At 37.1% G+C, this 22,756-nt stretch overlaps 1 protein-coding gene across 3 annotated transcripts in view; it reads left to right on the top strand.

The window, feature by feature from the left end:
- SPATA6 (spermatogenesis associated 6) overlaps positions 1-22,756 on the top strand; it is a 152,002-nt gene that overhangs the window by 18,249 nt on the left and 110,997 nt on the right. For all 3 annotated transcript variants that reach the window (XM_040470167.1, XM_040470166.1, XM_040470168.1), the window contains exons 2-3: positions 349-486; positions 1,707-1,755. In XM_040470167.1, the coding sequence (XP_040326101.1) occupies positions 349-486; positions 1,707-1,755 (187 nt within the window). The remainder of the gene's footprint in view (positions 1-348; positions 487-1,706; positions 1,756-22,756) is intronic.

The raw sequence follows: 22,756 nt of genomic DNA, 5'->3' as shown, positions 1-22,756 counted from the left end.
CTTTGTGATTAAATGATGCTGAATAAGTTTATGTCAGCATTCAGCATAAAGTGGGTGCCTAAGGCTGACTGTTTAAAACTGTTAGTATCTGTCCCAAGAGCCAGTACACAGAGCTTCAAATGTGGAACAAATAACCAAATGGAGAATCATAGATTTCTCAGAGGGATGGAAGTTATAAAGGCATTTCATTTAACTCTGTAAACACGAGAATCTCTTTTCTTTTAATTTGTGCGTCTTTTTATTGGCTTAGCAGACTAGTGTTTTTATGTAATGCCATGTAAGTTATTTCAGTAGGATAGTTCAGGGAATTCATAAAGCATTTACATCTCTCTATCTAATTTTGTTCAGGTAACTTGTCCAGGAGTGGTGCTGAAAGACAAGGAGGACATCTATCTTAGCATCTGTGTGTTTGGCCAATACAAAAAGACACAATGTGTCCCAGCCAATTTTCCACTGGTCTTCAATGCCAGAATGGTGTTTGAAAAGGTGAGTTCAAGTGACAGATCAAATATTAACAAATAATCAGTGTACTTCCAAATTTTTAATAAAAGCCCTAAAGACAAATTACTACTGACTATATATACTTTGATTTCATTGAAAAGGAGATTTGTAACTTAAATCTGGAAGCTTGAAAAGAAATATGCATTGTATTATTCATGAAATGAGTTGCCTCATTTTCATAATGGATCAGTTTATTTCTAAAATTGTGTTAGTGGGCTCTATGTAAAATAGAGCATCTTGAATATTAAATAATAATTTTCACAACAAAGAGAAAGAGGAGACATTAATAGGTAAAAATAGATTTTATTTTACTTTTGGCTATCTTCTGGTACTTCTTTCTATGAGTTTCTTTTCTGTTTTTCCCTAAAACTGCTGCTTTTGGTTATTACCAATCATATTCTTCACTTTATTTCCTTCTTTCCTTCTCTACTTTCCTCCTTCCTTCCCTCTCCTCCCCTTCCTTCCTTCCTTTTCCTTCTCCTTTCCCTTTTCCTTTTCCTTTTCCTTTTCCTTTTCCTTTTCTGATAATTACCCACTTCCTGCTCTGTTTCATGCACTATTCTAGGCACTGGGTAAACAAGACAAACAGCCTCCCCACCTGGAGCTTTCCCTGTAATAGGAGAAACCAACAATAATGAAGTAAACACAGGAATAGAATAATTTTAGATAGTGATAAGTGTCATGAAAAGAATAAAGGGAGGGTGAGGGAACAGAGAGGAATTGAGGGATTCAGGGGATTATCTGTTTTAAAGGGTGGTCAGAGAAGATGATAACATTTAAGCTGAACTGAATTATGAGACAGTTATCAGTTATTTGAAGGTCTAGTGGAAAAGCGTTCTAAGCAGCGGAATAGCAAATATAAAGACTTCTTGCTGGGAATAAGCTTGATGAGTTGGAGGGGCACCAAGAAGGCCAGTATGACCATGGTGACCAACAGGGGAGGAGTTGAGATGAAGAAGCAGCCCTGGTGAAGTTGGAGAGGGAGAGCCAGCCAGCCATAATGTGTGTTTGTTTGATTGTCAGAGCTTCCATAGTGATCGTGGGAAGCAGAGAGGAAGTGACAGTTCTCAATAATGTCCAAAGTTTCTATGGATGAGAAAGGAATATTTTGGGAAGGAGAGGGGAATTACAAAGACTATTTTATGTGTATGTTCCTTTCACTTCCTCTTCTCCACCCTGCTTCCCTCTGTGTTCTCCCACTGTAGGTGTTCCCTGAAGCAGTAGACCCTGGAGATGTGGTTGCACAGCTTGAATGTAAGTTTGTAACTTTTAATTCCTGTTTCTAGGACATTTTAGAATTCTGCTTAATCCTGGGTTAGATAAAAGTTAAAAAAAGAGTCCATGAAGGATTTTAGAAATCTTGAGTTGAGACTTCTAAAACACTTTTTAAATGTTTGTCAGAATATACCTGGAAATAATAAAATGTACATGTGCTGCAGAGTGACTAGGAATTTTTCCTTTTTCTATGTTAGGTGTGTGGAAATCAAAGAGACTTACTTTATACTGATTTAGATGATATGAAGTGTTTTTGATGTAAAGAAAGTGATTCACATTGTGTGGGGCTTTGCCCTGCAAACAAGCATATGCCTGTAACCTCAATGTATTACAAATTCATAGAGTAAATAATAGAAGATTGAAGTAATGGTAGCTTGAAGTAAGTATATATGATTTGTGTTTTATATTGCATCCAATATGTTAATAAATTATTTGAAGTGACATTTTCAAGGCTGTGGATAATAGTAAATTCCTCAAAGTGTTAGGATTCAACTATAAAAAGATACAACTATTTTTGAGAGCAGCAATGCATGTATACATACTTGGGAATAAGTTATTCAAGCTCTGGGTATGAAATGAAAAGCTCTGTTATTTATCCTTGTAATTAGAGATCTGGGATCACCAGTTTGGTCTAACATGGAACTGTGGATCAAAACACTGACAAAATTGGGCATCATCAGTGTCACCTGTTCTTCCCCCCTTCATCCATTGGGATGTTAGCTGTGTAGAAACATGGAACCTGGCACCATGCTGGAATCTAGGCATATGGGGAGGAATAGGGCCAGCTTATTGTCTTATCTTCATGAAACTTACAGTTTAATAATTATTCTCCAGAGAACTCTTTATGGCCAATGTTAACATCTTATTTATTTTTTTATAGATGTTCTAGTTCTTGATATTCTTTCACTGTGGCAGATTAGCTAGGTGGCAATTTGGTGCCAGTGGGTAAATGCCTTTTTAATATTTCTTGAACATCTTCTTCAGTATCTGGGCAATTGTGTTGTGTATCCTAGAAAATATAAACTCTAGTATTATCTAGTACCATGTGCATATTGTTATACATAAATATGAGGTAGTAATTTCATCATTCTGAAATTGTCTAGTAATTTCATCATTCTGAAATTGTCTTGTTAAAAACATCATCCTTTCTATTTGATTTGAAATTTGGGGTCTATAAGAGTACTTATTGTTTTAAAAAAATTTTTTTTTCAACATTTATTTATTTTTGGGACAGAGAGAGACAGAGCATGAACGGGGGAGGGGCAGAGAGAGAGGGAGACACAGAATCGGAAACAGCATTGGTTTTTATTACTTGGAAACTTTCTTGCCTTGCTTTTCCTGATTTGGTTTTTCTCTTAGGTCTCTTTGTACCTTACTGATTCCACTTTTTGGTATCTTTCTCAAACTCATCTTTCTCTTCTCTGTCTTTAAGTATTATTATTCCACTGACTTTACCTCTCTGATCTTTTTATTTATTTTCTACTTTCTCCTTATATTCTACTCACCTAAGACATGGCTTCATGTATTTCCTATATTCTGATGACTTCCACCTGAGTCTATCTCTCACCTCCCTTGTGAGCTGTGGCCCCCTTTTTCTTTTACTTTTTTTTGTGTTTGTTTCTCTCAATGCCCAATAACCTTACTAATATGAAAAATTAAAAACATACTAAATGTGCAGTTATTTTTGCTTCCCTTCCCTTATGTTCATCTGTTTTCTATCTTAAATTCCACATATGAGTGAAATCGTATGTTATTTGTCTTTCTCTGACTGACTTATTTTGCTTAGCGTAATACACTCTAGTTCCAACTACGTGGTTGCAAATGGCAAGATTTCATTCTTTTTGATTGCTGAGTAATATTCCATTGTGTATATATATACCACATCATCCTTATCCATTCATCAGTTGATGGACATTTGGGCTCTTTCCATACTTTGGCTATTGTCAATGGTGCTGCTATGAACATTGGGGTGCATGTGCCCTTCAAATCAGCACTCATGTAGCCTTTGGATAAATACCTAGTAGTGAAATTCTACTAGGGGTAGAATCGCAGGGTAGTTCTGTTTTTAATTTTTGAGGGAACTTCCATAGCCTCTGTTTTCCAGAGTGGCTGCACCAGTTTGCATTCCCACCAGCAGTGCAAAAGTGTTCCTCTTTAAAAAAAATTTTTTTTAATGTTATTTGTATTTGAGAGAGAGAAGAGACAGTGTGTGAGTGGGGGAGGGGCAGAGAGCGATGGAGACAGAATCTGAAGCAGGCTCTAGACTCTGAGCTGTCAGAACAGAGCCTGACACGGGGCTCGAACTCCTGAGCCAAAGTCAGACACTTAGCTGACTGTCACCCATGTGCCCCAAAAGGGCTCTTCTTTCTCTGCATCCTCGCCAACATCTCTTGTTGCCTGAGTTGTTAATTTTAGCCAATGTGACAGGTGTGAGGTGATATCTCATTGTGGTTTTGATTTGTGTTTCCCTGATGATGAATGGTAGCATTTTTCCATGTGTCTGTTAACCATCTATCTGGGTGTCTTCTTTGGAAAAGTGTCTATTCATGTCTTTTGCCTATTTCTTCACTGGATTTTTTTTTTTTTTTTTGGGTGTTGAATTTGATACGTTCTTTATAGATTTTGGATACTAACCTTTTATCTGATGTGTCATTTGCAAATATCTTCTCCCATTCCATGAGTTGCCTTGTAGTTTTGTTGATTGTTTCTTTTGCTGTGAAGAAGCTTTTTATCTTGATGAGGTCCCAATACTTCATTTTTGCTTTTGTTTTCCTTGCTTCCAGAGACATGTTGAGTAAGAAGTTGCTGCGACCAAGGTCATAGAGGTTGTTGCCAGTTTTCTCCTCTAGGATTTTGATGGTTTCCTGTCTTACATTTAGGTCTTTCATCCATTTTGAGTTTATTTTTGTGTATGGTATAAGAAAGTGCGTCCAGATTAATTCTTCTGCATGTCGCTGTCCAGTTTTCCCAGTACCACTTGCTGAAGAGAGTGTTCCATTGGATATTCTTTCCTGCTTTGTCAAAGATTAGTTGGCCATATGTTTGTGGGTCTATTTCTGGGTTTTCTATTCTGTTCCATTGATCCATTTGTCTATTCTTGTGCCAGTACCATACTGTCTTGATGATTACAGCTTTGTAATACTGCTTGAAGCCCAGAATTCTGATGCTTCCAGCTTTGGTTTTCTTTTTCAAGATTGCTTTGGCTATTCAGGGTCTTTGCTGGTTCCATACAAATTTTAGGATGGTTTGTTCTAGCTCTGTGAAGAATGCTGGTGTTATTTTGAGAGAGATTGCATTGAATATGTGGATTGCTTTGGGTAGTATAGATATTTTAATATTGTTCTTCCAATCCATGAGCATGGGAATGTTTTTCCATTTTTTTGTGTCTTCTTCAATTTCTTTCATAAGCTCTATAGTTTTCAGTGTATAGATTTTTCACCTCTTTGGTTAGATTTATACCTAGGTGTTTTATGGTTTTTGGTGCAATTGTAAATGGGATCAATTCCTTGATTTCTCTTTCTGCTGCTTCATTATTGGTGTATAGAAATGCAACCGATTTCTGTAAATTCTGTAAATTATGAAAATTAATTAATTAATTTTCAGGAATAGAATTCAGTGATTCATCACTTACATATAACCACCCAGTGCTCATCCCAACCAGTGTCTTCCTTAATGCTCCTCACCCCTTTAACCTCTACCCCCTCCCAACACCCCAACAGCGACCCTCATTAATGGTTCTCTGTATTTAAGAGTCTCTTATGGTGTGTCTCTCTCTCTACTTTTATATTATTTTTGTTTCCCTGAACATTGATTTTATAGCCTGCTACTTTGCTGAATTCATGTATCAGTGATAGGAGGATTTTGGTGGAGTGTTTTGGGTTTTCCACATAGAGTATCATGTAGTCTGTGAAGAGTGAAAAGTTTGACTTCCTCCTTACTCCTTGTGATGCCTTTTATTTCTTTGTGTTGTCTGATTGCAGAGGCCAGGACTTCCAACATTATGTTGAATAACAGTGGTGAGAGTGGACATCTTTGTCGTGTTCCTTACCTTAGGGGGAAATCTTCTCAGTTTTTCCCTATTGAGGATATTATTAGCAGTGGTGCTTTCATATATGACCTTTATGATTTTGAGGTAATGATCCTCTATCCCTACTTTTTTGAAGGTTTTTATCAAGAAAGGATGCTGTATTTTGTCATATGCGTTTTCAGCATCTATTATTGAGACAATCTTGTGATTCTTATCCTTTCTTTTATTAATGTTATGTGTCACATTGATTGATTTGTGGATATTGAACCAGCCCCGCGTCCTAGGAATAAATCCCACATGATCATGGTGAATAATTCTTTTAATGAATTGCTAGATCTGGTTTGCTAATATCTTATTGAGAATTTTTACATCCATGTTCATCAGGGAAATTGGTCTGTAGTTTTCCTTTTTAGTGAGGTCTTTGGTTCTGGAGTCAAAGTAATGTTGGCCTCGTAGAATGAGTTTGGAAGTTTTCTTTCCATTTCTGTTTTTTGAAACAGTTTCAAAGAATAGGTGTTAACTCCTCTTTAAATGTTTGGTAGAATTCCCCTGGAAAGCCGTCTGGCCCTGGACTCTTGTTTGTCGGGAGATTTTTGATTACTGATTCAATTTCTTTACTGGTTATGGGTCTGTTCAAATTTTCTATTTCTTCCTGTTGCAGCTTTGGTAGTGAACTAGGAATGGTATGTTTCTAGGAATCTATCCATTTCTTCCAGATTTCCCAATTTGTTGGCATGTAATTGCTCATAATATTCTCTTACTATTGTTTGTATTTCTGTGGTGTTGGTTGTGATCTCTCCTCTTTCATTTGTGATTTTATTTATTTGGGTCCTTTTTTTTTTTGATCAGTCTGGCTAGGAATTTATCAATTTTTTTAATTCTTTCAAAGAACCAGCTCCTGGTTTCATTGATCTGTTCTGTTTTGGGTTTTGTTGTTGTTTTTTTTTTTTGATTTTGATATCATTGATATCTGCTCTAATCTTTATTATTTCCCTTCTTCTGTTGGTTTTGGGCTTTATTTGCTGTTCTTTTTCTAGCTCTTTTAGGTGTAAGGTTAGGTTGTGTATTTGAGACCTTTCTTCCTTTTTTTAGGAGGGCCTGGATTGCTGTATACTTCACTCTTATGACCACCTTGGCTGCATCCCAAAGGTTTTGGATTGTCGTATTTTCATTTTCATTGGCTTCCATGAACTTTTTAATTTCTTCTTTAATTTATTGGTTAACCCATTCATTCTATAGTAGGATATTCTTTAATCTCCAAGTATTCATGGTTTTTCCAAATTTTTTCTTGTCGTTGATTTCGAGTTTCATAGCATTGTGGTCTGAAAATATGCACAGTATGATCTCAGTCTTTTTCTACTTGTTGAGGGCTGATTTGTGACCCAGTATGTGATCCCTTCTGGAGAATGTTCCATGTGCACTTGAGAAGAAGTGTATTCTGATGCTTTAGGATGAAATGTTCTGAATATATCTGTTAAGTACATCTGGTCCATTGTGTCATTCAGAGCCATTGTTTCCTTGTTGATTTTCTGCTTAGATTATCTGTCCATTGCTGTAAGTGGGGTGTTGAAGTCCTCTAGTATTATGGTATTATTATCAATGAGTTTCTTTATGTTTGTGATTAATTGATTTATATTTTTGGGTTATTCCACGTTGGGGGCATAAATATTTATAATTGTTAGATCTTGGTGGATAGACCCTTTAGTTAAGATATAATGCCCTTCTTCATCTCTTGTAGTCTTCATTTTTAAATCTAGTTGTCTGATATAAGTATGGCTATACCACTTTCCTTTTGACCTTTTGGAATGTCAAAGACTTTTTGGTCTTTTGAAAAGACCATGAATACTGTGTTGATAGATGGTTCTCCATCCATTTACTTTCAATCTGAAGGTGTCTGTAGGTCTAAAATGAGTCTCTTGTAAGCAGCATATAGATGGGTCTTGTTTTCTTATCCATTCTGATACCCTGTGTCTTTTGGTTGGAATGTTTAGTCCTTTGAAATTTAGAGTGAGTACTATAAGATATGAATTTAGCACCATTGTGTTGCCTGTAGAGTTGGTGTTTCTGGTGATGTTCTCTGGTTCTTTCTAGTCTTTGTTGCTTTGGTCTTTTTGTTTTGTTTTGTCTTTTCTCCATTCAAAGGGTCCCCCTTAAAATTTCTTGCAGAGCTGATTCAGTGGTCATGAATTCCCAGTTTTTGGTTTTCTAGGAAACTCTTTATCTCTCCTTCTATTTTGAATAACAGACAGCCTTGCTGGATAAAGAATTCTTGGCCACATATTTTTTTCTGATTCAGCACATCGAATATATCCTGGCACTCCTTGCTGGACTGCCAAGTTTCTGTGGATAGGTCTGCTGCGAACCTGATCTGTTTAACTTACAGGTTAAGAACTTTTTTTTTTCCTTGATGCTTTCATAATTCTTTCCTTATCTGTGTAGTTGTGAATTCGACTATGAAAATGCCTTGGTGATCGTTGCTTTTTGTCGAATTTAATGGGAGATCTGTGTGCTTCTTGGATTTTGATGTCTGTGTCCTTCCCCAGATTAGGAAAGTTTTCCACTATAATTTGCTCACATAAACCTTCTGCCCCTTTTTCTCTTTCTTCATCTTCTGGGATTCTCATGATTTGGATGTTATTTCTTTTTAATAAGTCACTAAGTTCTCTAAGTCTTGTATTGTACTCTTTGCCTTTATTTCCCTATTTTTTTTCTGCTTCATTATGCTCCATAATTTTATCTTCTAAATTGCTATTTATCTTCTAAATTGCTGTTTCGCTGCTCTGCTTCATCCATCCTTGCTGTTGTGGCATTTATTTGAGATTGCATCTTTATAGCATTTCTAATTTCATCCTGATTAGATTTTATTTCTTTTATCTCCACAGGAAGGGATTCTATGCTTTTTTCAACCCCAGATAGTATTCTTATTATCGTGGTTCTAAATTCCAGTTCAGACATCTTGCTTATATCTGTGTTGATTAAAGCCTCTGGTTGTAATTTCTTCCTCTTCTTTTGGGGTGAATTCCTTTGTTTTTCATTTTGGAGGAAGAAAAAAATTAATAAATTAAAAACAAAACACAAATTCAAATAAAGGAAGCTATATCCTAGATTTATTTTGGTCTGCTTGTGTAAAGAAGCTGGATAGAATGGAGAAAATAGGGAAACAAAAGAACAAAAAGGTAAAAAAGTTTAAAACTTAAAAAAACTTAGAAAAAATGAATAAGGAAAATGAAATAGAATAAAAATCAAAACAAAAAATAACGTGAAAAAATAATAAAAATAGAAATAAATTTTTCTCTTTCTGTATCCAAGAATAAGGAAGAAAATAAAGAAAAAAAAAGAAAAAAAACAATTTAAGCAAAAACAGAAGCAAAGATAATGAACAAATAAATGAACCAGCAAACAGAATGAAACCTTAATGAAGTGAAGTTTCTCCTAGAACTGAAACTATGATTCCTTCTATAGTCCATACACTAAGCAGGTGGAGTGTCTTGTGCTGGTCTTGTAGGGGATGTGGTTGGAGGGCGCAGTTGGGTGGGGTTTGGTGTAACGGCTCCATTCTCCACTAGGCGGTTCTGCTTAGCTTACTGGGGTAGATAAGTACGGTGTGCATGTAAGCTTGCATGTGTGCGGAGGGTGGAAATGGCTTCACATAATTCCCTAGTCTCTGGCACAGAAACTTCATGCTCTCACTGCCCCATGATCAAGCACCCCTCCTTTGTGTCAGGCCTCCATCCACTCCCCGCCTCTACCCTGCCTGTGTCCGAGCTGTCTGCCTGCCAGGTGGCACCTCTCTCCAGTTTTATCTCAGATGGGGTTGTTTCAAAACCCCTCACTTCAGAGACCCTCATGGCTTGGGCCCATGCTGACTCTCTGGTGGAGGGTCTCACTGAACAATGGCTGGTGCTGGCTTACTGCAGAAAATGTTCATGGGGTCTTGCAGTGGCAGAGGTTCAGAGATTATGGCAAATCACCACACGTAGCCGGCATCAGGTTTCACCACACTCTTGTGTCTTTGTCCCAATACCAGCAAACGAGTTTGCTCTCCAGGGTCTGCTGGGGCCTTTGCTTTTTGGGAGGCTACAGCATTTTTGGCCTCTACCAAATGCACTCCAAGCTGGTGAACTGCTTCTCACCATGTGGCCCACGGACCCCTCAGAACCCACTACCTGCTCCTGGGGATTCACCCTACTTCCTCACCAGAGCACCACCAGGCATTGAGCTCTGCAACTTCAGACTCTGTGCTCTACTCTTTATAGAATCCAGGTGGTATTGAAACCCACTCCTTTCTTCCTGTCAATGATTTTGGGGAACAGATTTCTTGTTCAGTCCCCTGCATATGTTTTCACTCTTTTTCTCTCTTTCTCTCCAGCTACTTTCAGGGGAGTGCTTTTCTTGCACTATCCCAGAGTGCTGCTCTCTCCCCCTTTCTCTTTCTCTGTCCTCTTTCCACAGGAACAGCTCCCTATAGTCCATGGCTTTTCTCTCCCCCAGTTCACCTCTCTGCACCGCGTACCTGCTGAGTTCCATTGCTCAACTTATGCAGATTGTTGTGTTAATCCTTAGATCAATTTCTAGGTGTTCAAAATGGTTTGGTGCTGATCTGGCTGCGCTTCAAGGATGAGACAGGTTCAGGGTCTCCATGCTGCTCCACCATCTTAACCCCTTTCCCTGATCTGGTAACTTTAATTCCCACCACCCCCCTCCCCCCCCAGCTGGCACTGAAGCTTCATGCAGTAGAGGGCCCTGGAGTAAAGTACAGAGGAAAATGGTTTTGCTTCCAGGTGCTGGTGTGCTTGTTTATCTTGTGCTGAGCTTGGCTTTTTCCACACCAGACTCCTGAGGCCCTTGAAACTTCCCTGGTGCTCTAGTGTTACAGTACAGGGTGGCTGTCAGCAGTTTCCTCTAGCTGTCCCTGTTTGTAATGTGTATTGTTTGTCATTTTGTATTGAAGTGCCTCTGGTTAAACACCTCTGTGAATAACCTCCCTGGCACCCTAGTTGAATGATTTCTGGCAAGTTCCTTAGGTAGATTCCTAGTAAGTGAGCAACTTTTCTTCTTTCAGTGAGCAAAGGCTGTTTGCTCTCTAACAAGTTCTGGATCTCAGCACTGGAGAGGAGAGCTTGGGGAGAAAGAACCCTTCATTGGGTCCTCTGAGCCTCAGGAATAATGACTGTTTCTTTTATCTCTCATTCCTATGTTCTTTTTTTAAAAATGTTTTAAATGTTTTCATTTTATTTTTGAGAGAGAGAGAGAGAGAGACAGTTTGAGCAGAGAGGGAGGGGAGGGGCAGAGAGAGAGAGAGACGGAGACACAGAATCTGAAATAGGCTCCAGGCTCTGAGCTGTCAGCACAGGTCATGACCTGAGCCAAAGTTGGACGCTTAACCAACAGAGCCACCCAGGCGCCCTATTCCTAAGTTCTTTTAAGTTCTCTTTACATCTTTATAGCTAGATAATCCCTCATTATTTTAATTCCCATTATAGTTAATAGTTCTTTATATTAATTATCCTTGTGTGGTTTCTCTCTCATAATTGGACCCATATTGATATATTTATTTTGAATCTCTGTTTTAATTGTTTGTACATTCATAATCATTATATCTTTTTTTAAAATTTTTTTTCAACGTTTATTTATTTTTGGGACAGAGAGAGACAGAGCATGAACGGGGGAGGGGCAGAGAGAGAGGGAGACACAGAATCGGAAACAGGCTCCAGGCTCCGAGCCATCAGCCCAGAGCCCGACGCGGGGCTCGAACTCACGGACCGCGAGATCGTGACCTGGCTGAAGTCGGACGCTTAACCGACTGCGCCACCCAGGCGCCCGTCATTATATCTTTTTGAATCTTCACCTCATTTATGGTAGTAAAATTCATGGTAGCAAAATTACATTAGCTTCAGGCCTCATATCTTCCTATGATATTCTTAAGAATAGGAGGTCTGTGTTCCATAATTTTCATCAAGTTTTGAGATTTATTTTAATGACAGTTGGTTGGGGAAATACAATATGCTGTTTACTTAACTCACACATGTACTTTGGTTCAAGTGGTACATGTGTAACCCTTCTAAAAGCCACATAGGTCTCTAATGGAAGGGGAAAGGAGGGGAAAGCTGTAGAGACTTCTTATAGGTGTCCGTACAGTGAGCCTCCACAGTGCCAAGCCTTTAAACTTAAACACAGAATGATGGTAGAAATGGTAGAAACAGATCCTTTAAATAAGATATAAAATTGAATCCATAGAAGTAAAGTAGACTTTTTGTCAATGGAAGCAAAGAGAAGAACTTCAAGTAATGAATTGAATTGAACCGATTGAAACAATTGTGGACTGTTCCAGAATTTCCACTTACCAGTAGTATTCTACTTTTGGGATTGTGAGTCACATATATCATTTTCCATTGTGTAACATATAAAACTAACGTGTACTTGTTTGTCTAAAATCAAGTATTTGTTAATTAAGATTATGTCATCTAAGAGCAAATTGAGCATGGTCAAAATGCCCAGGGAGATCCAAGGACCCCCTTAACTGGACAGTCTGATAAATGACCAGATCCATGAGTAACTCAGTTAAGATGCTTAGAACAGTTTTGGGCACACACTAAACACTTAAAATGTCCCTTGTTTATTATTGTTGATGGTGTGTTGTTATCATTAATAGTGTTATTACTAGGGAATTTACCAATTCCATTTCACACCAAATCTGCACTTCTTTTTTTTTTTTTAATTTTTTTTTTCAACGTTTATTTATTTTTGGGACAGAGAGAGACAGAGCATGAACGGGGGAGGGGCAGAGAGAGAGGGAGACACAGAATCGGAAACAGGCTCCAGGCTCCGAGCCATCAGCCCAGAGCCCGACGCAGGGCTCGAACTCACGGACCGTGAGATCGTGACCTGGCTGAAGTCGGACGCTTAACCGACTGCGCCACCCAGGCGCCTCTATATCTGCACTTCTAAGGAAACACCAGAGGTCCAGAATCACATATGGTCTAGGGAAATATATGATATATAAAATGACATTAAGTGTCAATGGTATTAAAAGCCATAATAAAGTAGTTTTATATTCATAGAGAAGGCGTTCTCTTTAGGGAAACTATTCTAATTCTGGAATTTACCAGAATTAACTGATTGATGGCTGAAACTGTACCCTCGCAACCATTTTTAGGCAAGAAATGACTGAAAAATTTTCTACTTCATAGACTTGTTTATTGAAACTATGGATTTTCATCCTTTCTCAGTGAAGTTTTACAGATTCTCTTCTACACGCGCGAACACACACACACACACACACACACACACACAGTATATCCTGTCTGAAAAGATCCTCTTACATATAAACATATTGCTTGCTCCCTCACTTCTTTCCAGTCACTGCTGAAATTTATCATCATAATAAGAGGCCTTTTCTTACCAAAGTATCTAAAATAGCACCTTTTGCTATGTACCTATCCCATTATCTTTAGAGTTATTATATACCCAGGATATTTTGAGTAAAAGAATATGCTTTTAATAGTTCCACCAAGACAACAGGTATTTGCATAGGGCAAATAGGAATGAATGGTCCACCTGTTTTTCTTTGTAGCACTGATATATTATTTCTTTTTTCTTTTTTCTTTCAACAGAGTGGCAGTTTCATAAGAGTAGAGATTTTTTTTCTGTTTTGTTTACCGCCATATCTCTGATGCATATGGCAATACCTGGCACATACTAGGTATCTGATAGTTGGGAGTTAATAAAATATCATAATGCATTATATAACTGCCTCATTACTATTTTTATGACTGTTGGAACTATCCAAATGAGAGATAGCTATTTGTAGTGTTATAATCCTTTGGTTAGGAAATGTATTTTGTATTTAAAAATTTATAATTAATACCTTCTCTGACCTCATTCCCTTCAACACTTGGATACAGAACAGATACGATTTTTATTTATATTGTAGTGGATTAGTAGTTGTCCATATTGTTTTTCTTGCCTGTAGAGAAACATTGCAGTTTCATTACAGCTCTTGCTTTTCAAGCTTCTGGGAATTAGTGCTTACCTGGTGTCTGGGGTATTGAAAATGCTTTCAGGTGAAGATTTAAAGGCTGAGAATATATCCTTCAAAGGCTATGAATGGGAGTGTCCCTGCCTCAATCCTCAAGGAGGCTTGTAAGACTCAGGATTCATATTTTAAATCCACAGTGACAAATGCCTTCCACCAGTTCATCTTTGTAGTTAGGGCAGGTAAATAGGCATTCAGAGGATATTATTATAGTAATTGTTCTTGCTGGTGCAGAGGCTAACAGCATTCTGGCACTCTCAAGGAGTCGCTATATGTGAGTAGTATTTCTGTAGTGTCGCAATCCTTTTACTTCATAACTCACGCTAAAAGTGCATGTGAAAATGAGAATTTTTATAGAGGAATGAGGAAATTTGTCTTTATTTAGTTACAAGATAAAGGGCATCTATGAATTGAGGTTAATTATGCTACATGTTTCAGTACATGTAATTACATTAACTTGCTATTTGGTTTTTTAGCAGCATTACTTAACTTTCCCTTTAATAATTTAAGGTCTCTCTTCCTGAAGTATTTTTGCCAAAATATACTTTTTAAGTATAAAAGAATAGAAATTTTTTATAGAAACTAGCAAATAGCTTTTCTCAGTAAACGTTAATCTAGGTTCTTATGATAAAATATAAATCAGACAAACCCAGTTACTTTTTAGGCCATGTCTTTACAGCTGAGGAGTTGCAGTAACAGTGCCACCTGGATGGTTTATTTCATTATTTCACTTTGTGTGGCAGTTATTCATGGAGTCGATGGTAGATTCGCAAGGTATCTAGTATGTTGACATAAATCTTAGATTTGTTTTCTATTTAAACCCTTTGTTTTTAAGCTTTATACTCCTTCCAAGATCATTTTTACTTCTGAGACCGTTGATATCTTTAGGGAACCAATTGGAATTACTCTGTTAACAGCTGCATTTGTTTTCCTTTCTTCACTGGAAATGGTTCACAGAAATAATAACTGACCATGCTAAATACCCATGCGATATTTTCATGAATGTATTATTGGCCATTTTCTGCTTACATGTTTGGCCCATCCCAGAATGATTCTGGCTAGTGTGGAGTACTTTTTTTTTTTTTTTTTTTTTTTTTTTATTTAGATCTCTTATGAAAGAGTGTTTCCTTCCTTGGCTGTTTTTTTATTTTATTTTTTTTTAAAGTAGGCTTCACGCCCAGCATGGAGCCCAACATGGGGCTTGAACTCATGACCCTGAGATCAAGACCTGAGCTGAGATCAAGAATTGGACACTTAACCAACTGAGCCACTCAAGCACCCCTTTCCTTGACTTTACTTTTAACCTTTTACTTTTCTTTGTGAAATGATTTTTATTTTTAATTGTGTTATTTATTTGAAAAGAAAGTGTAACTTCTTTTTGTTTCAAATTTGCAAACACTGAGTTTACACTGTCAAAACAAGGCAAGTTCTTTGAAATGGAAGGGGTAGCTCATATTATGCACATAAAGCAATTAATTTTATTGTTTGTTAGGACTTGCTCTCAGACAAGATGTATACATACATACATATACATGCATATATATACATATGTAAATACATGCATATATGTAACTATTAATGTGATATCTTTTTAAATTTGATTTTTACTTACATTGAAATTATTTTAATTGGTTATATAATTATGTTATTTTTTTCTTTAATATTGGAATTACATATAGTCTACAAAACTTATTCCCAAAACAGTGATCCTGTAACATCCCTCTCTTCCATCATTTCTGACTCCCCAAGGAACTAGTTTATTATTATTATTTTTTATTGTTTTTCTTTGTACTCACCTACATATCTCTAACATACTTATATTGCATTCGAAACATTTTGATTTTTTTCAGTTTTAGACATTATCTCTACTTTTCCTTATGGAATATGAGGATGTAAGTACTTTTCATATATTCTCTGCTTGCCCTGAAAACATATATATGCCCTTTTTCTGTCTTTCTCTCCTCTTAATAGAGTTATAATCACAATTTTGTTTTGTATATTATGACCATGTAAAAAGTATTTTTAGCTGAATCATGTGGTGAATATATTACAGTTACTTTTCTTGGCAAGAATTCTGTTTTCACTTGAATTTAATATTTTCTTTACTTTGCTTAGTTTTGTAGTTTATTTTAGTTTTTGCTTAACTTAACCCAGTTCCCCCTCAGATATTTAAATCATTTTCTTAAAGTTTAATGTTATTTCACTTGTCTTTTTTTTTTTTTGCCTAAATACCTAAAATATTTTTTATTTACCCTTAAAGTCTAGTAGTTTTACTAGAATATATCCTGAAGTTGTTTCTTATTCTTTTTTTTTTTTTTTTTTTCTTTTGAGAGAAAGAGGGCACAAGTGAGTGAGGGACAGAGAGAGAGAGAGAGAATGCCAGGAGGGGCAGAGAGAGGGAGAGAGGGAGAGAAAAGCAGGACTCTCCAGAAGCAGGGCTCATGGTTTTACCTGAAGTGGGGCTTGTGTTCATCCAAAGAGGGACGGACTCATGCTTACCCAAGGTGGGGCTCAAACTCACAAACTGTGAGATCATGACCTGAGCTGAAGTCAGATGCTTAACGACTGAGCCACCCAGATACTTGCTATTCTTAAGTACAGTGTGTGTTTCTTATTTGTAGTTTCTAATCCATTTTCATTCCTGTGAAGTTTCCTGAATAATGCTATTATTGTATGTTGGATATTTTTGTCTGTTTAGTATTTGTTATTTTCTCTCATTAAAAATATTTTTTGGTTTCCTTTTGATTAAAAAAAAATGTCCTTTTATTTCTTTTAAGGTATTTTCTGTTGTTTTAGTTTAATCTTCATTTCTGAAATGACTTTCCCTATTTCTGCTTCTTTCCTGAGTTATACCATCTCACTTTTTTGTTTCTGATTTTGTTTTGATTTAGTTAGTTCTTCAGTTCCTTGTATTATTTAAAAATTTTTCAAGTAGTAGATTATAATTATGATCTGTTTTTGAAATATCTTTTTGGCTACTTTCATTGTAGGAATTTTCTTCTTTTCTCACTATTATTTTTTTATATAAGAACCTGGTGTACATCTGACCTTTAACCTTTTCTTTACTCATTCTTTTAAAAAAAATTTTTTTAAGTTTATTTTTGAGAGAGAGAGAGAGACAGAGACAGACCATGAGCAGGGGAGGCGTACAGAGAGAGAAGGAGACAGAGAATCCAAAGCAGGCTTCAGGCATAGCTCAGAGCCTGACACGGGGCTTGAACCCACAAACAGTGAGATCATGACCTGAGCCAAAGTCTGATGGTTAACTGACTGAACCACCCAGGTGCCCCAACTCATTCTTTATTTTTTTTTTTAAGTTTATTTATTTTGAGAGAGAGAGAGAGAGAGAGACAGAGAGAGAGTGGAGGAAGGGCAGATAGAGAGGGAGAGAGAGAATCTTTTTTTTTTTTTAATTTTTTTTTTCAACGTTTATTTATTTTTGGGACAGAGAGAGACAGAACATGAACGGGGGAGGGGCAGAGAGAGAGGGAGACACAGAATCGGAAACAGGCTCCAGGCTCCGAGCCATCAGCCCAGAGCCTGACGCGGGCTCGAACTCACAGACCGCGAGATCGTGACCTGGCTGAAGTCGACGCTTAACCGACTGCGCCACCCAGGCGCCCCAGAGGGAGAGAGAGAATCTTAAGAAGGCTCTATCTGTCGGTGCAGGGCCTGACACTGGGCTGTAACTCACAAACTGAGATCATGACCTGAGCTGAAACCAAGAGTCAGATTCTTAATCAACTGAGCTACCCAGGCACCCCTCTTTGCTCATTCTTAATTGAATTTAGTTTTTTCCTAAATGTTTAGAAGGAAGCATGATTGAAGAAAACTTTTTAGGCTCACTGAGCTTCCTTTTATAGTGTTTAGCATACGTATATGGTGGCTTGCCTTCTGGGATTCTCTGCCTTTGTTCCATTCTACTTTTTTCTGGTTTCTCTTTTCTATTTTTTAAAAATCCTGTTTAATTTGTATTCTCTTCTCTGTAGTTTCTCTTGGTTTCTTGGGCTCTGTTCTGCCTGGGAACCCTGGATGGTCAGTTTCTATAGTTCTTACAGGTCACCAGACTACCACCTTTGGAACTTCCCTTAAATCTTTTGAATTACCTGCTCTTGGAATGGGCAGACCCTCTCCCAGTTTCAGCTGCCTTTCTCAAATTGATCTGTGCCTCTTAGTGAGTACTGTTGGCTGTTTTGGAGTTCTCTTCCAGGTCATTCGATAGCCCCTTCATTCCTTCTGTTTCTTCCTGCGTGGATGCTGGTACCCATAGGTTTTGTGACTGTGAGTTGTTTGTCACCATATGTTTTATTTTGGGGTTAGTAGGGATATCTTATCCCCTTATTTTATTATAGATGTTGTCCATAGGTTTATGGTTTTGCTATTTAATTGCTATGTCTGTTTTTAAGGGGAGATCTGGGGAGATAAACTCTGCTGTTTCTACTTTTATTTTCTATTTTGTGATTTTGCTTGTCTTTGGTGTTAGAGGATGCCATCAAATTATTGGCCATCTGTTCATATTTAAAATTTTTTTAATGTTTATTTATTTTTGAGAGACAGAGAGTGAGTGTGTGTGTGTGTGTGTGTGTGTGTGCGCGCGGAGGAGGGGCAGATAGAGAGGGAGACACAGAATCTGAAACAGGCTCCAGGCTCCAAGCTTTTAGCACAGAGCCCGACGTGGGACTTGAAGTCATGAACTGCGAGATCATGACTTGAGCTGAAGTCGGACACTTAACTGACTGAGCCACCCAGGTGCCCCCATCTGTTCATATTTAATAGCAGAACACTAAAATGCTTTTAGAAATTATGTGCCAGAGGTGCCTGACACTACTAATTACTAAATCTGTTGGGGATTCCTCTTGGATAGAAATTGTCAGTATTGACTTTTTTGTAGGATGGTTTCTCTGGGCCATCTTACTGAAAAGCTTAGGATGTCAGCATCTTTTTATGTATTTTGACTTTGGCAAATCATATTCAGTAGAAAAATCAGTCCCATCTTTCTCTTAGAGGTTATAAACTTGGCTACTACTGATTTTAGAACCTTGTGGAAGAAGCAGCTGTGGTAAAGTATCAGTATGTAGCCCAAACTCTTAATCTCCCTGTTTTCATATAGTACCCCTGCTGTCAACTGTACCTACTATTTCCATTCCAAGGACAACAGTGACAAAGATGAAGATTACTATACCTCCTTCTTCTCCTCCTTTTCCCTCCCTTCCCAGCGGCCCCCACCCCCACCCCCCTGCTTCTCCCTGTCCCACCTCCTCCAGGGAATGAACTTCCAACCACCTGCCTGGGTATGGGGAAAGGCAGTTTCCTAGCAGTGTAAACTGGAGGGAGGATCTGGGGTTTGACTGCTTCTTAAATTTTCAACTGCTCTGGCTTTTAGCCCCATTGATTTCTGTCATTTGCAGAGGTAGCTGGCACTACCAATCACTAAATCTGTTAGGAATTCGAATACAAAAGGGGTTGCTCCTAAGCTTTCCGGTCTATTGGCTTAAGACCCTTTTTCCTGTTAACTAAGTTACCATTTTTGTTCAAATTGTTTCCTCTCAGGTTTTGCCATTGGGAGTGTGTGTTTGTGTGTGTGTGTGTGTGTGTGTGTGTGTGTGTGTGTGTATGTGTTTAATTATTTGTTCTTTTAGTGAGAGTTCGGAAGGTGACCATAGCTAATGCATATTTAACCTACCATTTAACTCAAGTATTTGTTTATACTCATTGAAATGTATCAGTGTGAACACCTATGTAACTAAAGCCTAGGTCAAGAAATAGAACACCTTGCTAGAACTTCAGAAAGCCCCCCTATACCCTCTTCTAATCACTATTTCCTCTCTGTTCCACAAAAGAATTTCCCTTTTAATGTCTAATGTTGTAATTTAGCTTTGCCTATTTTTGAACACTAAATAAATGGAATCATACTGTGCAAAATCTTTTGTGTCTGACTTTTTTTCCCCAGCATTTTGCTGGAGATAGTTGCCTTGTGTTGTTGTGAGTAACTAATCCATTCATCCTTATTGCTGTGTAGTATTTCATTATGCAACTATACTCCAGTTTATTTATTCTGTTATTTATGGACATCGATAGATATTTAGGTTGTTTATAGTTTTTGCTATTATGAATAATGTTGCTCTGAACATTCCTGATTATATGACTTGATGCTCATGAGCACCCATTCCTATTGGGTAGATACATAGAAATGAAATTGCTAAGTCTTAGGGTCAGCATGAATAGGCAATGCAAACAGTTTCCAGTGTTGCTCTACCAATATGTATTCTGCCATTCAAAGTTTTATTCTCTACATCCTTCCCAACTCCTGGGATTGCTGGATTTTTAAAAATTTTATCATTATGATGGGTGAATAATGCTTTTATTTGGTTTTTCCCTGAAGACAAATGAAGTAGACTTTACGTTTATCAATCTTTCGGGACATCTTTTTATAATGGGTGTGAAATGTTTGTCTTTTGCTCAATTCTGTATCAGGTTGTTACTTGCTTATTCATTTGTAGGAATTTTCTATATTTTCTAGTTACAAACTCTCTGTCAATTATATGTGTTGCAAATATCTTCTCCCATTCTGTGGCTTGCATTTTTCATCTATTAGTGGTTCTTGTGCTTATGATGAGCAAGTTATTTTTAATATAGTCTAATTTAATAATGTAGTTTGATTTATTAATCTTTTTCTTTATGCTTAGCGCTAATTTTGGTCATGTTTAAGAATTCTTTCCCTGCTCCAGGTTATGAAGATACTCTTTTATATAATCTAAAAACCTTATTTCTTTAATTTTTATATTTAGATTTATGGTCCACCTGGATTTCATTTTTATATATGGTATGAAATAGGGATAAAATTTCATTTTTTATGTATATCTGTGTGTGCAATGCTATTTGGTGAAAAGACTTTCCTTATTATAATCAGTCTGTAATGTTACTTTGTCATAAGTTAAGTGCCTACATATATGTGAATTTTTTTCTAGTCTCTCTTCTGTGTCATGGGTCTGTTTATCCATTCTTTTAAAAAAAATTTTTTTAACGTTTATTCATTTTTTGGGAGACAGAGAGGGACAGAGTGCAAGCAGGGGTGGGGCAGAGAGAGAGGGAGACACAGAATCCGAAGTAGGCTCCAGGCTCTGAGCTGTCAGCACAGAGCCCAGTGCGGGGCTCGAACTCAGGAACTGCGAGATCATGACCTGAGCTGAAGTTGGACACTTAACTGACTGAGCCACCCAGGCACCCGTTTGTTCATTCTTGCATAAATACTATGCTTTCTTAATTACTGTAACTTCAGTTTTTATATCTGGTAGTTTGAGCCCTCCAGATTTATTTCTTTTGGAAATTGTCTTAGCTATTTTTTGTGTCAAAAGTGTCTAACGTATAATTTTAACCCTGTGTACTCATCATTGATTAGTCACTTTTGTGTATATCAGTAATCACCATTCACCAAGACATAGAGTGTTTCCATTGCTCAGAAAGGTTTCCTTGTGTCTCTACCAGTCAATACTCCCCTCAAGATAATCACTATTCTGACTTTTATCAACATTGATTACTTTTGTCTATTCTTGACCTTCATGTAAATTAAATCATAGAATAAGTATTCATTTGAGTATGGCTCATGTCTATCAGAAGCACCTGTGTTGTTGTATCTCAGTAAACCATTCTTTTTTTATTGCTCTTTGGTATTCCATTATATGAATATACTATAATTTATTTACTTCCCTGTTGATGAGGATTGTTTTTAGCCTTGGATTATTATGAATAAAACGACTATGGATATTTTTATAAGTATCTTTTGGTAATTGTATATACTCAGTTCTCTTGGTATATTCTTAGTGGTGGAATTTCTGGGTCATAGAGTGTATGTATAATTAGCTTTAGTTAATAGTGCTTAACAGTTCCCCCCAAATAATTGTAACCATTCTTTGTTGTTTCAGGATATTGAACATTTTATGCGAAAAATTGCAGAAATAATTGGGGGCATGGAATTATGCTCTCGTTCTCCAGATAGGTTTTATTTGTTTTTATTTGCCTGTTCTAGGCTGCTAGTACACTAGCAATCCTTGATCATGTCAGTCTAATGTTACAGATTAAGGTGATTTGAAGCCAGATTTCAGTTCTTGTAAAAGCCAGGTTATTTACAGTTCATCTCTATTCCCGGGCTCTTTCAGGGGACTATCTAAAGTGTGGAGAATTTATGAATATCTCTCCTTCTGGGTAGGCCCTGAAGTCATATTTTGCTTCTAGGTCTGTGAGACCATAAAAACCTCAGCTAAATTTATCAATCCTTCATTTGTCTTTTCTGAAATTAGCAGATGCCCCTAGAGAGAAAACAGCTCCAATGTCTGGTTCATCTTCCTGGCTTTTTCTTCTTCAAGATTCTAAACTCTAATTCTAAACTGTCTTATTTGCTTCTCTGTGCCTGCACGCAGATTTTTAAAAATCATTTGACCAGATTTTTAAAATGTTCCTAGTAGGATGATTGGTGTGCTTGGTATATATTGTCATTATCTGAAGCAGAAGTCTGTTCCCCATTAATATTCTTTCTACCCTCATCTTGTCTCTGTGTAGTCTCCCATTCCTTTTTCCCTTCATTATGTCTGTTTATTCTAAGTATCTATTATTTGGTTGATACTGCATGGTTAATTATCACAGATTTGTGTAATCCATATTTTCATTTGATATACACATATTCATATTCCTACATGTTTAGTTTTGTAAGTGAACTTAAAATCATGTTTCAGGTCTAAAATAAATCTCTTTGAATTTTAATTTCAATTATATTTTGGGGGAATTGGCATTTTTACGTTATTCATTCTTCCCACTTAGATATGCAATATATATTGACTTTTTAAACTTATGTTTTCCTTGTGTATAATATTAAGGTTTTGGGGGTATGTGTGTATGTACTTGCCATACATTTCTTATATTTC

This window comes from Herpailurus yagouaroundi, unplaced genomic scaffold (genome assembly GCF_014898765.1).
Source record: "Herpailurus yagouaroundi ecotype Mexico unplaced genomic scaffold, PumYag 77, whole genome shotgun sequence".
In the NCBI taxonomy this organism is placed as follows: Eukaryota; Metazoa; Chordata; class Mammalia; order Carnivora; family Felidae; genus Herpailurus; species Herpailurus yagouaroundi.
This window is presented reverse-complemented; position numbering and strand designations above follow the sequence as displayed.